The sequence below is a fragment of the Rhamphochromis sp. 'chilingali' genome, assembly GCF_963969265.1.
Source record: "Rhamphochromis sp. 'chilingali' genome assembly, chromosome: 15".
NCBI lineage: Eukaryota > Metazoa > Chordata > Actinopteri > Cichliformes > Cichlidae > Rhamphochromis > Rhamphochromis sp. 'chilingali'.
Window position 1 is genome coordinate 13,597,633 of NC_137942.1, and position 20,511 is coordinate 13,618,143.

The window sequence follows — 20,511 nt, forward strand, 5'->3', positions numbered from 1 at the left end:
AGAGGAGGGCAACCCCCCATTTTACATTTTTAATGATGCTTTTTCATTTGCTTTTCTTTCTAAGATTGCATTTCATTCGATTGTCATTGCAAAGACCAGCAGTGTTATCCTAAGAGTAGGACATTTTAATGTTAGAATAGTAACGCATTTAAAATCTACAGTGAAAAAGGATTGCATGCTGTGAAATGCTGAATGGACTCATGTTTGCTTGATCTGGGCACATGGATTGGCTCGTGAATGTCACGTTGCTGTTGTCTCCAGTAGGCGGCAGTAGATTGCCTCAAACGAGTCTCTAAATTACAGATTTAGTAAGCTAAAATGATGCATGATGATCTGCACTAAATGCACATTCCTAGGCATTTAGATTTAGCAGCAAAGTGTGCTTGCTGCATGTACTGGTATGAAAATACTGAGCACACCGAAAGAGGTTTATGAATTTAATTGTAAGGGTCAAATGTACAGTAATGTTTCAGATGGCTATGCATACAAAAGTCATCTTATCTTTAAAAAAAAGTCCCATGTGAAACCAGCACATCATACTTGACTACAGTTTCAAATGACGAATCTTTTTACACTCTCATATTAATTATTCATGTCACATTTGCGCCACACTGACGGCAATCTTAGTACCGTCAGTGCGAGAAAAATGATTGGTTACAATCTGTTATTCCCAACAAAAATGTATTTTACTAATGTTAAGAAAATATATGGTGTTCTTTATTTAAATATACTGCAACAAAAATTAAGGGAACAATTCAATGATCTTGTTGTTTTCCACTGACCAAGCCGATGGGCCATTAAATTTTTTTCCCACAGTATATACATACACTTACATTTACATATTTTATTTATCAAAAAAAGAGAATTTAAGTGTTTTCCCAATAATTATATGTAGTACCTTAAATAAAATATGTGCTCACACGTACTAAAGTATAACAGTGCCTAGAGCTGTGATCTATATATGCAGAAACAAAACAAACAAAACAACAAACCATGGAGGATTTGATCCTCTTTTAATTCCAACATGTTTTTTTCATTACAGACAATATGAATGTTGCGATATAATTATGTTCAAAGTGCCTTCTTGTCTATTCAGGATTATAGTATAAGAAAAGCAGCGACTGTGGTTAAAGAGTCGTGCTTTAACACAAATCAGTTGCCACACATTTAAAAAGCATGCTCCTGTTCCCTGTGATAGCTCTGCCAGGATGATTGTTTCCTGGTGTTATTTATCAAAGCAGATTCACAGAACTTTGATCAGTAGGTACATGTTATTTTAATTATAGAACCCTTTAAAACTTGAATAAAGAATTACAGATTAATAGCTCAGGAAGAAATTGTATCATTGAATTATGGTGTTTTCCCCCCTTTGTTCCAGCTGGAGGAGAAGTGGTTTATGAGGATGTGCTTCAGATTCAGGGGCCGGTGTGGCAAAAAGCGCTGAGCTCATAGGAATGATAAGTGAAAACATGAGATCTGCAATTAAAACCTTTTTTTTTTTCCTTTTTTAAAAATCCACTCTACAGCTTTTTTGATAATTAAAAGAAGGGGAATTTGATGAGTTTTTTATTTTTGTTTTTGATATTTCTATGGTGGCATATTTAAACTGCAGACATGTGCACAGTGGTAAAGTTAAGGGTCTTCGATGTCCATGAAATCCTTTTTGGGCGCTGCAGAGCCTCTGTACCAGGCACAAGAGTTATCACTCCTCTTGATGCATGCATAGTGTTTAGCTTGTCTTCCATTTTCAGTCTTCTCCATCAACCAGTCCAACCAAAGGCACTCGGATGGGCTGTTGATCATGCAGGGGATGGAGCTGCAGGAGGTGATCTGAGGATCAGAAAAAGCACAGTGATCGTTACAACATCGTGCATCTAGCGGTGATTTGTTTTATGCAACTGGGAAGTGATCATCTGGTAAATGTAAACTTTAACTACTCCCTTAGACTTTTAATCATAAATTTTCCATACCCTGCATTCGCAGCCCATTTGATAGCGCTCAGTCAGACCCATCTTCTGAGTGGTAGTCAGGTTGTCCCAGGGTTCAAATAAGCCACACAGAGTGACGTGCATTGTCCCATCAGCCTCCAGCATTCCTACAGTGGAAGGAGAGCAAAGTGTAAATCTAGAGGATATATAAGAATCTATATGAAGCCACATTAAAGAACATGTTTGTTATATTACACAACATGTGCCTTACACTGCACTGAAAGTCATACCTGTGATTAGATACTCTTTCCTGCCGTCAGTCTCCAGAGACACTCCACACATCGCAGAAGAGCGAGCTGTGTAGAAGGCATCGATAGCGTTGCTGGGACCTTTGAACATCTGGGAATTCAAGCAAAAACATTTAGATTCCACTGAAGTTTTTACACATGGAAGAAAAATGATAAATGCAATAGCTTTGTCCTAAATACCTTGATCTGTTTAATGTCGTACTTAAGCCGTTTGATGGAATCCCCATAGACGTCATTGCCAACATCCACCTCTTGCTTTCCGACTACCTTTGCCCTGATAACTGGATAAAGACAAGAAAAAAAGAGAAAAAACAAATTGCATTAACATTCATTTTGTGTGAATGCCAGCTTTGTAACTGGAACGCTGCTTTGTTATGTTAAAACTGAAATGAATCCGCATCTATCTGTATCTGATCTGAGCCCTGCCCAGGTTTGGCATGCTGGAGTTGGCCGCAGCACATTGCTGTGGCTTGAATCTGAGAAGTTTGCATGTGCCAGGTCCTGGGAAGACAGAGGCGCATGAGTGTTTCATCAGCTGCAATCAGAGGGAGGAATGCATGCTGCCTGTTCCCAGGTTCCTGGGCCGACACAGGAGGAAGCCAGTCAGCAGTCTTTGAAAAAGCTGAACTAGAGTGCCCCCCGCCCCCAGGCCTCTCAGCCAGCCTGCCTTTCTGTCTGGAGAGAGGTGCTGACATGCAAATCAACCTCCTCCTTTCACATGTAGCCTCCTCCTTTTCTCTCTTGCACTCTGAAGCTGGAAGAAAAGAGCTCATGTGGAAAAAAAACAGGCTTTAATGGAAAATTACTATTAGAGCCATACAAATGAGCCGTTGAGCTAAAATCCCGAGTAGTCGAAAAACAAAAACAAAAAAACCCCAAATCAACTTGTGTTTTTCAAAGTTGCTGCTCTTTCCATGTGTGTTCAAAATGTGGAAGTGCAGTACAGTATGATCACATGTCAGCTGCAACCAGACACCCGGCAGTTACTGTATATTCACAGGACTGCAAGGAAGCAAGCGACAGAGCTAACACTAACCAGATGTTCTCTCTCAAGTTCCACTTCAGTCCTTGCTTTCCCAAGGTGGCAGCTACTGACTGTCTCTGATCGCTCCTTGCCAAATAATATCAAGCCCTTTCATTTGCCTTTTTTATATGAAGCTATGAAGATGTGAGCCATATGTGCCCTCATTCATGAGGCTTAGAGAACATCTCCTTTTAAGGGTCTAAAGCATCAATCCCAGACAAAAGGAAGCAAGAGAAAAAAGGAGAATGTGCGCACACATGGAGTGATGGAGTGATGGGTCCTGAAGCAAGCACGGGAAGGCAGTCACATTGCTGAAGTATTCTTAGCGTAACAATGTGCTGTGTATACAAGGAGAAGACGGCCCTTTAAAGTCAAGAGGGATACAAAAGAAAAGCTGTGTTAGGGATAATCTACACCAGTCACCGGATTTCTCTTTTTCTTTTTCGTTGTTTACATATCACAAACTCCCTCCCTCCCTCCCTCGCTTTGATGCAGAGTGAGGTAGCCGTGCCGAGAAACTCTCCAACTTCTCAGCAGAGTGTATTAGCGGTAATCCCCCTTTGCTCCAATGTGTCGAATCAAACAGAGACCTCTTCTTCTACGCCTAAAAGCAGGAATTAGAGCAGGTGGGAATAACCACAGGATGTTAAAGAGGCATAAAGTGAAAAATACTGAAAATGGGGTCTTATGCGCATACTGATATATAATCTTAGCATGTTTTAGAATTAGGTGTAGCTCTTGAGTTACATGTACATGAGAAAATAAGGCAAGTTATCGGGGAAAAAAGGATCTTTAAGCTAATTAATGTGATATTCCTTTGACATGCCACCTATTTGATTTGATGGATTTTTCCTCCACAAACTGTTCGAGCGGTTTAGAAGTACAACTTTATTCTCTGTGCTGGTATATAGTGTGTACGCAAGTTCTTGCCAGAGCCTGGATGTTTACTGGAACAGGCTGACAAAGCCCTTTAAAAATCATAAGTTTCACAGAACTGGAAACCGAAGGAACCATCTAATTTTCTAGTTACTCAAACAATAAACACAATATTTTGCATGCAGTATTGTGGTCATGGGAGGGTTTTAAAAACAAAGAACAAAAAAGCAAATGCATGTCATGTAATTGAAGAGCATGTGCCCTCGTCTTCCTCTCCGAGGAGCCACAAAGCGGTCAGAGTGCGAAAAAGTCAAGTACAAATTCAAACTGACTATCCTGCTGATCCTGTGCAAAGAGATACAGACTAATCTGAGGTAATCCTTTGTTTTCCTTTTAAAAACGGACAATTGTAGAGTTTAAATACTCATCATCTCATTGGTGTGCGTGTGGTAAGCAAAAGGTCCCCGGTACGATTCCAGCCAGGGATACAAATCGCCTTCAGGGAAGAGCATCCGATGTAAAACGCAAACACATGAAGCTATGGACGAAGATAACTTTAAAATCTCATCATCTACATTAGCCGTTAGTTTTGTTATGCCTTGCATAAAAAAATGTAGCGTTTTTAGCGTTTTCTCCTGTTTTTTTTACAGTCTGCATGTGACTGAGGCCATGGACATAACGTTCACATGCAGTTTCCTAAAGGGGAGTTGCAAGTGTCGCACTGCACGGATCAATCCAGCGCGCTATTGCAAGTGGTGCTGGAGCTTAAGGCAGCTGCTGTGGTTATTTGCACAAATTCTGTCCAGCTCAAAGGACGGAAATCTGGTTTTAATATCAGCTGTGTTTGCACAGCTTGCAATTTATGGGCTGCTTTTGTCCCAGAAGTCGTACCCACTACTTTCTGTTCAGGAACCAATATGACTCATTTTCTTTCTTCACAAAAAGCAGCACAGATAGTTTTTAAATTTAAAAAGAAAAATAAAAGTAAAGAATAATGAGTGTGGTTTATGAATACCCAACATTCCTCTGCCTCCGCCAAGGAACCAGAAGATAGATTTCCATTTATGAGGAAAGATTGCTCTGACTGTTTTGACAGTGGAACTGTTTACAACAAAACTTGATCCTAGGCGTGCACTACAAACCAGGCTCTACAAAGCCAGACTTACTTTGCTGGATAAAACCATATACACCAATCAGTGGCAGTTACCTTTTTCTCCTAATCACATTTTCTCTATCAGCCTCTGTGCTGACTCCCAGTTAAGGGGGGTTCTGACAAGACATTAGACTCTTCTTCTGCACAAAGTTGACCAACAGCTGACTTCAGTAAATAGGAACATAATGGCAGATGGCTGCCCCTCCCTGGTTCTGGTTTTGCCCGAGGTTTCCTACTGTTGTGATTTGGTCCTGTAGACATAAAACTGAATTGAATTGAAAATCATTGTTGTTCCAGATACAAGGATAAAAGAAGTCTCTGATTTTGTGTGTGTGTGTGTGTGTGTGTGCTTTTTTTGTTCCTGTAGCACCCAGGAGTTGCAATAGATACTAAAAGGTGCTACTTATCCTTAACTATCACTGCTCACTGACATCAAACCAACCCATCTCCATGTTTATCCAAATCTCTGAAAATAAGCTGGTTAAGTCTGCACCATAAGTTACCATGGCGATCAACTGAGGTTAAAAAAAAAGAGAACCACTGTTATGAGATTAAAAACTCTGGCTCAAGGCTTAAGCCTCCATTAATCTTAGTATCAAACTTGCATCTGGAATTTTCATTTTATATCGACTTTCAGGTTATACGAAGGCCCACCTTTAAAAATGACATCACAAGTGGTGTAATGATCTTCCTGCACTGTGGAAATGAACTGCTCTTCAGTAAGTATCTGTAATCTCCAAAAACCAAAACCAGCACTAGCTATGTGAAACTTTAGCAATACTTCCAAGTCAGTTAGCTGTCTGGCACTTATTAAGATAGTATCTTGACTTATTTTAATCTACATAGGAATGCTGTATTTAATACACACACATCATTTATTATAACACAAGCGGCCCATGGTTCAAAGAAAAACATGATTCACCTTCATTTTAAGCCCAAGAAGAATAAGAATTTTGAATGAGCTTGCTTAATGCAAAATTTCATCAACCCACTGAGGTAGCAGTCAGTTCATGGGCTGGTGAAGTGGAATGCCAACGATTTCGTAAATTCCCGAAACTTCTCTCTGACGTTTAAATAAGTTGTGCAAGTGTGCAACAGTTGACTGCCCTCTCTGTGACCCAGCAACTTGGTGAAGTTTTGCTGGCGCTTTTCTTCTCCAACTAGCTTGAGCCCACTCTTAAACTTTGCCTAAACCCCCGAAGACACGAACTCAAGAATATTTGGTCAAGAAACAGATTCCCCGAGACTCTATGGTGGTTTATGTTTATGTGAGGGTCTATCCATGGTGCTGAAGCAGGAGCGGAGGGTCAAGGTCATGTTAGAAACTGACTTAAGAGATGGAAATGAGGTGAATCAGCTGTGAGGCTGAGATGACTGCCAGCATCTTCGTTTTTCTAGAGTTCTGCACAATCTGCCTAATCAAAAAACAGAACTTATTTTAATAGGTTCACTTTGTAAAGCCTAAAGCACCAAAATAGGGTAAAAAGAAAGAAAAATTGTCTTCCCTTTTAGTGCGGTATCTGACTTTCCATTTGTGTACATTCTCAGGTAGCATAATAAAGTTTATTCATCCTCTTGAGCAATGGAATCCAGTGAGTAAAAATCTTTGAATAAGTCACCTTCTGTCCACATGCCACACACTCAGCCATCTCAGAAGCAAGAAAAAAGACCCGGAGCTGGACAGGCTGGTCACTGTTAACAGTCCTGTTAGCTTAAGGTCTGTGTTGAAGGCAGCAACAAGTACTTTTTTGTAACAGGCGAAATTAAAGGGAAATTATCCTCAGGAGCGTTTGAGTAGGATTAAATGAATTTGCCTTTCAGTAAACTATATGATCACTGAGGTGATACTGGTGAAAGAAAATGAAGTTATATTCATGTTGTCATAAACAAGCACAAACACAAATGATTTTGTTTAAAGTCTCCTTAGCAACAACAAGGAATAATGTGGTTTACTGTAGATTAAAAAAAAGCCTAAAATGGTATTGAAGAAGACAAAACTCCAGACAGTATATTGATGTGTCTATGAAAGAGCATTGAAGCTATCAACAGAAGATTAGAGAAAAAGAGGAGGGCAGTGGAAAGAAAGACTGGGGGACAGAAAATTCCATCCTCCTCCCACTGCAACTGTAAACACGGGAGCTGGGCAGTCTCCCTCTCAGAATACGATGGTTTCCTTGTGGGGGGGGGGAAACCCCAAACCAATTTATCCTAGACATTGCTAACTAATACATTAATGGCAAAAACACAACTTGATGTGTTGATTGTTAGTCTAAAAATCAACTTACCGACGTCTGAGTTGCAGAACACCTGCTGGGGATGCCTCGGGGAGCAGCTGCAGGCTTCTGCCAGTTGTTGCACTCGCCAAAGACACAGGATGGCCAGAGTGACAAAACATCTCTTCATCGTCCAGGTCATCTCTGAAAACTACGCTTTCTAACTGAAACTGGAAAAGTGAGTGAGGGTATAGATATAGACCTGCCTGTCGGGTTTAAAGGAAACGAGTCGCTGTCCTTGGCTAGAAGTCGACGCACGACGGTGCTGTGCATAAAATGATGCACAGGGCACGAGAGAAAGTGTAATCCTGCTAAAGACTGCACACCAAGTCTGTTTTCCACTACCCTCAGCAGCAGCAGCCACGTTTTATTAGCAGGCAGCAGCAGCAAACTCCTCCCTCCCCCTCCGGTGGCCAGAGAGCGCAAGAGCGCGACAGAGGTCAGGAGCTGCCGACTTTACACACGCACCCCTTAAACTACGTAAATCTCAGGCTGATGCATGAGGAGGCGGATAATTGTTTTTAGGAAACGACGGTGATAACAAACAGCATCACCCTGTGACACACGTATTTTGGGACTTGTGACTTTTTCCCCTTTTTTTTTTCGTAAGTTTTAAGCGAAGTGTTTCCTCACTCTTGCACGCCACTCCATAAAAGTACAAGTCTTGCAGTGAGAGTATGTAGGTATTACCATGAAACTTATGGGTATCTAAAAATATTTTAAAATGTTTTAATTGTTTAATTTTTGTACTTTTTTAAGGCCCCTTCTTTCATTTAACTAATTATTTGACTTATACCTTGTGTGGTTTCGCGCGTGTAAACTCTCGCGTTGTTTTAATTATAGCAACATTTTATATTTTATCATTTTTTATCTGAAGGTTTTTAAGAAATAGTAAATAAAAAAGTGCAATATTTCCCCCCGAAATACGGTAGAGCAGTAAAAACTAAAATTTGGCATAAAAAAAACTATCTGTTCTTCAGTTTGTGTGGTTCCTGCCACAGAGGTAACATTTGTTTCTCTAATCATAATAAACAATTTCTCAGTGGATTATATATAAATGCCTACAAAAGGCATCAAAGAGCTTGGAACCTGAACATCTGGATTCAACTCCAGAGGTAAGAAAGCGTCAGACTAAATCTTACTGACGTTTACAACTATGCTACTAACTTAAAATACAACTTTGGAATGAAAAGCCTTTCTAGATGGACGTGTGTGTGTGTGTGTGTGTGTGTGTGTGTGTGTGTGTGTGTGTGTGTGTGTGTGTGTTACTCATTTAAATTGTTAGATAAGGACAGGAGCTTTGTTTGTTTTAATGATAATAAATATGACGTATTACAATGCATTACTATTGTTAATACATGATATTCTGTTTTGATTTTATATACTGTTTTGTTTGTTTGTTTGTTTGTTTGTTTGTTTGTTTGTTTGTTTGTTTGTTTGTTTGTTAATTAGTTAGTTAGTTTATTTGCTTGTTTTAATCAATTTTAAATCATGCTTTTTATTTGTTCTTGTTTCTAATGTCTCTGTAAAGCACTTTGAATCACCTTGTTGTTGAATTGTGCTATACAAATAAACTTGCTTTGCCTTGCCTTGCCTTGCCTATTCATTATAGTCTCTGTACTGGACACCATGAGGCAATGGCTCAGCACACCAGAATAGTCTTGTGACTACATTTCTCCACTAACAGGAGACCAAAAGGAGCAAATACTGTGGAAGTTTTAAAAAAGTCTGTATAGTCTCATTAAATGAAGTGGTTCAATTATCACATCCTGAGAGAAATCCCCAGTACAGCAACAACTATATAAGCCATTTGTTGCCGTACCTTTTAAAAACACATTCAGCAATCATGGAGCAACACTGATATTTAGTGTCTTTTAGCCCAGTTTTTTGCATTAACAAACTCCTGGAGGAAATCTCTGTCTTGGCATAAATAATTCTTCTATCATGCTAAAAAACTATCCTATAAAATCAATGAGACTCCTGTGAGGGCAAAACCATTTGGCAAAGCTGTGGCTTGGACAGACAAACAATTTACTAAAAATTGCTATAAATCTCACTTAAGCTGTGGGTAGCGGGAAATTCAGGCCACAGTCCCCTGCAGGTTCATCGCTCAACTCCTTTCCCGTTGCCAGGTCTTGTCACGGCAACATTTGATTCACTGTCACAAAAATATTGATTTTAGATGCTTTAAACATTTGCACACATGATAATTCGCCTATGAGTAAATCCTAACGTGGGTCAGGCTGAGTAATCCGTAGCCCACGCTGCGCAGTTATCTGAGGTTGGAATTTAGCGAGAGTGTTTATGTATCTTATAGTCACTTTCAGGAACTCCTAAAACACTGTCTGACAGAAGGAGGTGTGGCACGGTGGAGAGAAGTGACATCATGCCCTTAAAGTTAATGAGCTCAGTCTGGCAGCAATTCAGCAGCTCCCACCCCCAGCCTGCCGAGAAAGAAACATTATGCTATAGTCGAATTCCTGAGTCGTTCCTCATCCCGTATTCATGTACAGAAATAAATGGAAAGTTTACCGCTGCTTCTGGAAACTGAGGATCTTAAGAGTTTTAGGGTTGCGGCCTCTTGTGTTGATTCTGGCACAGGAGGGCGAGATCACAGCGAGGACATGATGTACAGTATTCAGCGATTAGAGCTGATGATGAATGAAGAAGAATGCCAGAGAGGGGACTGGATCTGCTGTGGCTGCCTCGCTCCCTGACATCATATTTGGCCACTGACTGTGAGTCCTCTGGCCACTCCGGCAAATATTTCCACTGGTTTTCATGGCTGAACAATTTTTGCATGTTTTTCTTTTCCACAGGTCTTTTACTTGATGTCTGTGTTAAAGAAAATTTTTTTAAAAAACACAGGCGGGAGAGGAAGAAAGCAAAATGGTACAACCAAATTGGTGTCATCTGCGTAACTCATTACCTTTGTTAAATTCAGACATTTATTTTACCGTTGTATTTACATGTACCTTTGGAGTGAGATCACCACCAATGAGATAAGAAAAATTCCCAAACTGTTTGAACTCTGGTAAGTCGTTATGACTCGTAAACAGAGTGCAGTTTACCAGAAACAATAGAGCTTAGAGGGACAATACCACAGAAGATGGGTGTGAGAAAAATCAAGACAAACATACAAAAGGAAGTGACACATCTGAGACAGAGTTGCCAGAAATATGCTTCTGTTTAATACAACTTTACCAGGGGCACTGGGGGAACACCAGATGCCTTCTTTAAGGCAAGGCCTGCTGCCTCCTGTCCAAACAGTCTGCTTCCTTTACACTCATATGCTGACTGATGTGATGGGCTCTGCTCACATATCACACCCTTGTCCTGAGCTCCTGGGTATATTCTGAGCGATTTCCCGCACTACGACTCTCTCTTTAGAACAGAGTTTTATCCACCAGTCGAGATCTGGATGATTGTATCAACATTTGGTTTTAATTCGTTGAAAGAGGGCGGATTTGTCAAAGAAGTGCAATGTAAGCAGCCCCCTCTGTGTACATTACCAGCTACAAATGCCAAAAGGGGCTTAAAAATGGCCTGAACCTCCATTCCCTAAATTACAGACTTGCAAGGCCAGGAATACTCTCAAAAGGAAGTGCCCAGTAAGGCATAAAAAAGAGGTTTTCATTGTGGGTACTGGTGGGTGCTGTGGCACTGACCCACATCCTCTGACTCCCAAACAGACCCCTCGCCTGTTATCTGCACACATTGCACATGACCTGACCGCCACGCGGATTTCCAACTGTCCAGCCCCTCTTTGCACCCTCAGCCACAACCCACGGGGTATTTCCAATAACTTTCCATCCATCATTGCAGCTATTCGCAATTCACCGGTGACAATGGAAGACAGTGAATCAGCATTAGGAAACTGCTTCAGGGACACCGATGTGGAAGAAAACATCTGTTTGAAGTTCCACGCACTCTGAGGTCAAATGTCCACATCCACAGATGTTAGCAACTGAGATGTTAGTCACCATGAGTCTGCTGATAATATCCAAAAAGCTTTCTTAGTCTCTTCAGTGCATTTTAATAAGTGGTGCCTCTCTGGGTAACTACGGTGAGTGTGTTTACAGGAACTTTCACTTTTACCTAACAGGCACAGACTTGTAAAATATCAAGTTTGTACAAAATGTACAGTCATTTCCTCTGCAGGCAATAGCACTACCATTTCGTGACTTTGGTACTGTGGGCAGCTCCTTAAATGATGAGCAACTTAAAGAGGGGAATAGATGTTGTGCAATTTGTTTAACCTGCTAATTCCCACAGAAATCCAAATCCACTAGAAAGCTGTTTCCTCTTACACATGGGAATTGGGACATGGGACTGGTTTGAATATAGTGACTACACCTTTCTATCTAACATTCAAACACATTCATACTGTGAGGAACACATCAGAGACTGGAGCAGCCAAGTATCAAACTACCAACCTTCTCATTAGTAAATGAGCTGCTACGTTCTGAGCTACATCCAACAGACTCAGAGGAAATCAGAAATGTGTTTTCAGTATTCCAGTAGTTGTTAGCATAGTTCTTTTTTTTCTTAAAAAGTCACGTGAAACATCTAAAACGCTAAGAACACCTTCACTGCTACCCTTTATTCCATAGAAATGAAAAGGGTCAGTAGCAGTCAGGTGCTGCTAATAAAATATACTCGATTAACTGAGCATCAGCTAAGTGTGAGCACTCCTTGAAAAGCAGAAGATTTTGAACTTTGTTGGTCTGGGGCATTTAGCTATGTGTTAATATAATGTCGCAATCTTCCAGGAAATTCACCCTAAGGTCAGACTATCCTCGGACAAATTGTGTAAAACCCGAGAGCTACACCTTAGGATCTACAGGCCTCGGTTAGCAGGTTAAATTTTAAAGTTCGTGACAGAACAATTAGAAAAAGACTGAAGAAATGTTGGTTGTGAGGGTTGCCAGGAGAAAGTGTCTTCTTTCACGCAGCTTGCGTTTGTAAAGTTGCATCTGAACAAACCACGAGACTTCTGGAACAAAGTGGAGATGTTTGGCCACATTTGGTGAAATCAAACAGCGTATTAGCACAAATACCTCAAACCAGCTTGAGCTCCTCTGTATACCTCTGTGCCTCCATGTGCCACCTCTGTGCCTTTGTCCTATCATCTCTTTTAGCTCTGTCACCTTGTGTTTGCCACTTCCCTGCTCCCGTTCTGTGACATTTTGAACTTCCTGTATTTCTGTTAGCATTAACGCCGTTTTGATCTCCTCACTCCTGCATTTGGATGCGCAATCTATCTTCTACACAGCTGAACCTTCACATTTGCAAAGAAAAGTGGGGCAAAAACCCTCCGCGATGCTGTGAGACTGAGACCCTTTGCTGCCGAACATTTCAGTATTAATGTGATGCTTAATTCTCGGCATGTTTGCAACTTGGTTTGTTATGTTGTTGTGCACTTTTGCCATAACGACACACTTAGTTGCATCTGACATCGGTGGAAATTGGGAAATTCTGGAGGATGTTCAGATGATGAAGATTACATAGTAAGAAGAACATTGTTCATAAAAGCCATGTGGAATTTCAAAATTCTGGGGCTGACCAAACAAACAGAATATGTCATGACATGCGGGGTTAATTTTTTGGTGGGTTAAGTGACACAATAATGAAAAAGCTGCCAGATATTACTCACAAAGCAAGTCTGCCCTTATGATGAAATAGGCAAACCTTTCCTTCTTGTAAATATATATTAGAGTACATTAAACAATCGCCTTAGGATGGGGCTACTTGTGAATTGATCTATTTTCTATCAACCAAACGGTTGTTCTGAGTTTATACTAGACTAAAGATTAAGTATTTGGTAATCTTTAAATCTAAAGCCCACGCAGATTGCGTAGTTTGATCGACTGGTTCGGTACAGCTCTAGTTGTTTTTCCCACCTGCCCGGGCATGTAGAGGCGCTGCTGTCATGAATAACTCTCAGTTGTGTGAAGATGAAATGCAGGAAGACTTGAAGACAGTCTGGAGGGTGGTAAAAACAATCACCTGGGAAAATTTCATGATTCATGACGTGAGACTGCAATAACCTTTAATCAAAGCCCTGTAAACAGTTTTGTATTCGGTGTCCTACCGGGAGATAAATCTGACAGGCTTAAAATCTGTTGTTTTTATTCATTTTAACTTTTAAGACCTTTAAGTGTGACCTTTGACCTTTTTCACGCGGAGGGTGCTTGTATCATCTTACTTGCCGTTATCTGTGCAGGTACATTGGCTCAAGCACACCCCCTGTGAAGAGCAGTTAAAAATATTGTCAGTTTTTGAGAAATGTGCCAAAAGTCTGTTGTGGAGTGCAGAACTGCATTCACATGTCATCTGTATGAACAAATACATCTTCAGATATTTGTAAAAAATGATGACAAAGTCATTCCTGAGCCTTTTCAAACTAGCTTCTAGTATAAATCACTCATGTACTTATATAAGAGTATACATCATATACTTTACAGCTTTACAATTTACAACCAGCTTGCAGGGAGGCGAGGCTTCAGTGAGACAAATGACACAAAATTGCTGATTAGTTTTGGAAAGAACAACTGGAGTATCTGCAGTATCTGCCGTAAAGACATTTTATTACTCATATCAGTGTCATACTTCCTTCTCCTTCTGGACTGTAACAAACTGTCTGACAGCAGATGCCATTTAAGCAAGGTTCATGTCTGGATCTGTAATGTATTTGCTAGAATTTGGCTAAAACCTATGGAAGAAACAACTTATAATATTAATAAATCGGAATGCATTATGTCTGGTGGAATGAATGTATGAATCAATTTGGTGATTAATGTAACATTTATACTTGTCTTGTGTTTCATATCAGGCTAAACTGCCTATTACATTCCACATTATGATTTATTTGTTCTTGTAAGGAACAAATCTTTCAAAATAAGACGAATGCACAAAAAATAATGTGGAAATCACTGTTTATTTGCCAGAAAAATATTTGTCAGTAATAAAAAAGAAAAAGAAAATTCACATGGATTGTAATGAAAGCATCTTATTGCAACACACTAAATAATAAGGAAACAAAGTCACCAGGATTTTCTTTTAATCAGGAACAAATCATTCAAAAGAAGATGACTCATACAATTTTCACAGAAACCCCTTTTCACCTTTTTTAATAAATGATGCTATGATTCTTATATGTGAAGAAGATATGTTTCATATATATGTCAGAAATATCAGTAATCAAAACAATTGGGACTCGCATGGATAATAATGAAGCCAATTGATTTCACTCCATGAAATAATAAGGAAACAAAGATCCTGGACCTGATGGTGCATCACACGTACTCTGGTGTCACTACAATCTGGTAGGTGAACTGGTCACCAGCACAGGGATAAGGAAGGACCTGAGTAGCATTCGCAGAGACGGAAGCCATATTGCTTTTGAAGTCCTGGATTTGACAAACATACTGGCCCTGGCAGACCAGCAAGATCCGGTTACGAAAGAGGATTTCACTTTGGCTGATGTAGCTTTGGGGTGTCAGCTTTGCCACAGGAAAAGACTCACATCTCACACCATGGTTTGAACATTCATACCTGTATATGAATATATTTGCTTGCCAACTCATCACGATGTCCTTGAAGATCAGACTGTTGTGGACAGGTGTGGTAAATGACTTGGATCTGGTTTGACTGTAAGGATTATAGCCATAGTTGTTATAGTGGTTGTTGTACTGTCCGGACTGGGTTTCAGAGGATGAAACCTCTAAAACGATGCTCCAGGGCTCAGCAGTGTAAATCCTGGGCTGGTAATCATTATTTTCTTTGCCGAACTTTTGCTTTGTCAGATTACTGAAGAGGAGCACGTTAAACTGAAAAGCTTTCAACATATTATCACGATACACGGTCTTATGAGTGCTGTAGAGCGGAGAGCTGGACTCTATCACATACAGCTTCTCAGCAGGAATCATAGGAAAACGAATGCGTCCCAACAGATCAGCTTGCGTTTCCAAATCGATGGAGTCGCCTTTCTCACTGATCCATCTCTCTACAGACTGCAGCACAAAATATTCATCTGGTGCCACCAAATCTGAGCGAGTAAGAAGAGCCCTAAGAAGCCCCACTGAGAGGCCGGACCAAGCTGGAGACCTGGTCAGGTTTTGGTAGTTCCAGGCCATGTACTGGACACAGTTCTCCTCAAGCACTAAGTCCTTGGTCTCCACTGCATACTTGTAAAAAGACACCTGGTTGTGAAAGGTGGAGTCTTCTGGGAGGATTTTAGAAAACAGTCGGCCAATGTCCTCCATCAGCTGCTTTAACCCAAAATCAGAAGCCATTTGGTGGAGACACAGTGCAGAGGAGAGGGTCACATCTATCTTACGGGTGTAAATGTACCTAATGAAGATCAGATTATCGAATATTAGAATTTGTACACATTTGTAGATGATTGCAAAACATTTAGATGTTTTAAAGAATAAGTCATCTACTGCAAATGCAGCAAAACATTACGTTCATTATACCTGATGAAGGAGGTGAAATGTGGCTGGCAGGGCAAGCTGAGGTTGACTGTGATGTTAGTAATCCCCACTGAAGCATTAAAGAATGGGATTTGTGACAGGATCATTTTGTGAGCACAGATGGTTTTCTCACTTATCTCTGGGGTCCCATCCTCCTGTTTGTTCCCAGTAGGACTCTGCACTACGATCAGGAAGTCACAGCCATTTCCATCATCAAAGATTTGGCCGAGAAAGTCAGACAGACTGATACTGTGGTCCAGTGAGTGAGTAGAATCATTGATGTCCACATTAATGCCTGAAAAAGAATAATTAATGTAATGAACAAAGGGGGAATGAGCGGTGATCAAGCCATATTCAGCATCAATGCTTCTATGGGTTCTACAAAACGTTTGTTTTTTAAGAGTTTTGATACCTACTTCCTGTTTCACAAACTACTCCAACATCCTCTTTGTGCGTGCAGTCAGTTTCTCCCCAGCCTTTGAATTCACAGGTGAAGAGATGTGTTTCTGTGCCTTTACAATTGATGTCATCCAGCCAAATAGGTCCAGGCGCTACAATGGAAATTTAAAGGGAAGGGAATTTGTTTACATTTCTAGCTATGACAGAGTTGTGATTTGTAGTGGTTGTTATGTTGAGCCTAATCTCAACTATTTTCTGTACAGTCATTGCACTGCCCTCTGCTGGAGGATCATTTATATAAATGAAATAAAAGCCACCTTGTCCGTAGTCCTTCCCAGTCACAATAGATTTGGCTCCAAGGAAGTTGAGCTGGCGACACAACACCTGGGCGTCAGCCATGTCCCAGTTGTCGTCACACACTGTTCCCCATTTCCCATCATGGTAGATTTCCACACGGCCCTCTGACACGTTCTTAGAGCCAAACAGTCTCACATCACCTTCCTGCGGTTCGTGGTGTGTTTCTATTGAAATATATATAAAAATAGGTTATGTGAGCAAAGACCATGATGATGGAAACCACATATTCTAGCCCTTCATTCCAAGTTAATTGGTCACTCTCAAAATCTATTTGTAATTCACTTTCATACTCACATATCATACTCACATAGTCATATCTACTGCATAGCAGCTATAGGATTTATTTGAACTGCTTCGTATGCAAACTGGTGATTACTCACTTAAGATGTCAAATTTGTAAGCCCTTGCAGACATGTGCAGAAGCAGAAGAATCCAAAGAGTGCGTAGATTTTGATGCGTGAGCATTTTCGACTTCCGGTGTAGGACTGACACAGTGATTAACAAGAAAGAAATAATGTGAGAAATCTGCTCCATCAGCTGCTTTTGTTTTCAGTACAGCGCACTGCAAAATCTACTCAAATTAAATGTCTCGACCAAATTTGTGCATGAAAAAAAAGTCAAAGTCAAATCTAAAAACCTTACAAAAAATAAAGCCACATTACCCTTTTTGTGTTATCGAGCTGCGCTGTCCGCAAATGTGCTCCTGAGTGTGTCTTGCCCAAGGTTCACTCCTTTTAAAGTCGCGTGACAAAGGAAAGAGGGGAAGAGGGGGCTAAATGAACGTGCGCTCCTCCAGATTCTGTGAGCTTCACTTCACATTAAACTCCTCTTTTCCAAGCACCTTTCCTAAGTTTCATTTCTCATTAAAGCAGAAGACCACACTGGTTGCATAACTTTTTGTGGGTAAGTCGAAACTTGTCGGATCACAATGTCTGCACTTTACTTGAACTCGTGATTGGATAAAGATCCCTATGTCAGCAGAAAAGCAGAAAGAACAGACAAGTAATGGAAAAGAAACAACCACTGACTTTGAGATTGTAAAGCCCCAAAAGTTAGTTAGAGGAAATAATTATAATCTGAAAAATCATTCATCTGTATAAGAAAGGAAACACTAATGTTTAATTTTCACCAGTTAACCTGTGAAGAAAGTGATCCATCGCAATACAGCCCTGCATTCTCCGATTTGACATGTATTTTCAAGTGAAGAATAAAATGGGACTACACTTCTGTAACTGTTAGAGTCATGTGTTTTACAGTTTTCAAGAGTAAACGGGTAAACAAACCGGGGTGCGTAGATTAAAAAAAGAAAAACGATAATAATAATACAAAAAAATCACCACTATGCAAATAGGTAAGAGTGCTTCATTGGAGACTTACTGTAGTGATAAATGTTTGAGGTTATTTAAACGGAACTGATGGAGTGAGTAGCTGCTCATTTCTCAAACAACCATGCAAAAACACATCTTTCTGTTTTAGAAGGGTCGAAATATTAGCGTGCATTAAATAAAGAGAACAACTAAAGAGACTGCTGAAACTACAAAAACTGACAGTGGTGAAACTTTGTCTTCCAGAAAGAAATGTGGCTGCGTCTTTGATGGTCGTGTTTGGAAATGAGTTTTGGTCAAATCAAATTAAACAGCAGAACTCAAGGCTAGGCTTTGGGGATCAGGACTAAACAGCTGCCATAAGAAAATCACTTGCCAGAGAGGATTTTTTTTTTTTTAAAGGCTTCAGTTTGCAACACAGTGTACAGATAGGGCTCTGGAGTTATGGAAAAAAGGACATCTAATCCAAATTTACCCTGTTCCACAGTAAATTTGTCTTCCTACTTGTCAGAAAGACAAGCAGATGAAATGATGCACCCATCGTGTCTGGGGTCTACAAGAACAACCCGGGTTGGTGGCTTTGGGGTGCTTTAGTATGTGAGGTTCAGATTATCGGAGAGTGGTTCAGTGTGCATAAGATATCATTTCCACGCATGGACTGGCTAACACAGAGACCAGACCCAAAACCTATTGAGAATCTCTGGGATGAGAAGACTTTATGGAGCAGTACGACTCTGTCAATATTAACAGAAGAGCTCACCAAATAATTAACTGTGGATGGAAATAAATGTTATTGCATTAGCTTAAAAAGATGCCAAAGCAAATGCATACCAATTCAATTCAATTCAATAAAACTTTATTGATCCTGAAGATTGACCCCGAAGGAAACTGGGTTAAGGCTGCCGACCTTTGCCAGCGCCATCTTACCCTTCCGACCGTACATACATTACACAAACATCACATGGGGTAGACAGGTCAGAGAGGTATAACAATGGAAAATACACAACATGAGGAGAGACGAGGAGAAAAAAAGATCTCCCCCCAGACTGAGCTCCAACGGGGAGATCAGTTTGAGAACAGAAAAAAACACCTCAGCACATAGCACATGAATCATCGCATCTCACAACAAAGAAGACATAAGCTTCGAAGGCGTTTGGAGGGAGTGGGGGGTGAGTGTAGGTCTGTGTCAGTGTACATGCGTGTGTGTTCCGTGTTCAGCCGAGAGAAAGTGTCCCTTCACCCGGTTAAGCAAAAGTCAACAATCTTCGGTCGACTCGGGTGGCCTTGAAGGAGGGGGAAGAGAGTCACAACACAGTCTTGTTATCTAAAGGAGAGAATTGTTATTCCTGTCAGCTTTTGCCTTGAGCATCCAGCCGGCACCAGGGGGGTCGTATGAGATGAAGATGATAGCTGTTTTGGTTAGTGCGAACAAACTGCTTCCAATTTTACAGTTGGTCTAATGTCCGTCACTGGTCACCAGGTCTCTCAATTCCTGTTGTTCTTCTTCAAGATGTTGTCCATATTGCAGAGCCATGAGCTTCTCCAAGATCTTATCCATATTGTGTTCCAAAAAACACAGTCTGAGTACTCACAGCCCTGCCCATCGTCTATCATGTTGGCCAGCCTTGTGGGATTTTGAGCAGCTGTAGCCGCTTCTTGTTCTTCGATAAGCCAGGTCTGAGCCAGCTCCAATCAGCCAGAACTCTCTTATCATGGTTCCGAATTGGTAGATGTCATTCAAAGTCCACCATCGAGAGTGTTTCCAGACACACGACGCAACCGACCATCGAGTATCTGGCAGCAAACGTCTCTGCAGGACAATCAGGCTCTCCCAAGCCCAGGAGTTGTCAGTTTTGTTAAGGGACCAGTTGATCAAATCCATAATTCTTCTTTAGGTTTTTAGAGAACAAGTCTGGGAGACTCTCTTAGGGTTAGAGAATAAGCAAGACTATACAAAGACATGAGAAGCCAACCAGGAAAGATAAGGGAGAGGGGAGAGGGAGAAGGAGAACGTGTAATAGAGCAAAAAGTAATAGAGCATGTTGGTTTATTGGTTTGTTTTTTATTCAGTAGCAGTCAAGAGGCAACTTAGCCGGCCTCTTTTGACGATCGTCAAGGCCTTTAGTGGGCTAGTAGCTAAACTGTCCAGCAAGATTATAATATTTAAAGAAAACTAACAAAATAATGAAAATTAGAAGTAAAAAGTCCAAATCCAGAGTCCAATTTGGGATTACTCTGACTATGACTGTGTTTTAGATTAAAGCAAGAATGTTGTAGTGAAATGAGATAAAATATTTATAAAGGGGGAAAATCCCACAAACCTCAAAGTGCACTTGAAAAGCTTGCAGAAGAAGGCTAACTTAGCTTAGGTAAGAGAGCACGCCCAACCCC

At 40.6% G+C, this 20,511-nt stretch overlaps 2 protein-coding genes across 2 annotated transcripts; both read right to left on the reverse strand.

Annotated features, from left to right (window-relative positions):
* Positions 1 to 1,104: 1,104 nt before the first annotated feature.
* On the reverse strand, positions 1,105 to 7,971 carry LOC308411782 (metalloproteinase inhibitor 2-like). Its single transcript, XM_080905812.1, has 5 exons — positions 7,575 to 7,971; positions 2,417 to 2,517; positions 2,219 to 2,327; positions 1,971 to 2,095; positions 1,105 to 1,830 (listed from the first exon to the last, which is right to left on the reverse strand). The coding sequence occupies exons 1-5, from the start codon at positions 7,702 to 7,704 to the stop codon at positions 1,633 to 1,635; spliced, it is 663 nt and encodes a 220-aa protein (XP_080761938.1). The 5' UTR covers positions 7,705 to 7,971; the 3' UTR covers positions 1,105 to 1,632.
* A 6,524-nt stretch (positions 7,972 to 14,495) lies between these two features.
* On the reverse strand, positions 14,496 to 20,467 carry LOC308411312 (galectin-3-binding protein A-like). Its single transcript, XM_080905197.1, has 7 exons — positions 20,442 to 20,467; positions 17,458 to 17,526; positions 17,176 to 17,280; positions 16,756 to 16,959; positions 16,456 to 16,590; positions 16,043 to 16,334; positions 14,496 to 15,917 (listed from the first exon to the last, which is right to left on the reverse strand). Exons 3-7 carry the CDS (start codon positions 17,258 to 17,260, stop codon positions 14,861 to 14,863), a joined length of 1,773 nt encoding a protein of 590 aa, XP_080761323.1. The 5' UTR covers positions 17,261 to 17,280; positions 17,458 to 17,526; positions 20,442 to 20,467; the 3' UTR covers positions 14,496 to 14,860.
* Between the last annotated feature and the right edge of the window lie 44 nt (positions 20,468 to 20,511).

Excerpts from the sequence above, each read along its gene's own strand:
- LOC308411782 (XM_080905812.1), bottom strand. The coding sequence starts at position 7,704 with ATGACCTGGACGATGAAGAGATGTTTTGTCACTCTGGCCATCCTGTGT. Across the intron at positions 2,328-2,416 it reads ACGACATTAAACAGATCAAG|ATGTTCAAAGGTCCCAGCAA; the intron begins GTATTTAGGACA and ends TTGAATTCCCAG. Across the intron at positions 1,831-1,970 it reads AAATGGGCTGCGAATGCAGG|ATCACCTCCTGCAGCTCCAT; the intron begins GTATGGAAAATT and ends TCTGATCCTCAG.
- LOC308411312 (XM_080905197.1), bottom strand. The coding sequence starts at position 17,260 with ATGCTCACGCATCAAAATCTACGCACTCTTTGGATTCTTCTGCTTCTG. Across the intron at positions 16,960-17,175 it reads TTACAAATTTGACATCTTAA|AAACACACCACGAACCGCAG; the intron begins GTGAGTAATCAC and ends ATATTTCAATAG. Across the intron at positions 15,918-16,042 it reads CATTTCACCTCCTTCATCAG|GTACATTTACACCCGTAAGA; the intron begins GTATAATGAACG and ends GATCTTCATTAG.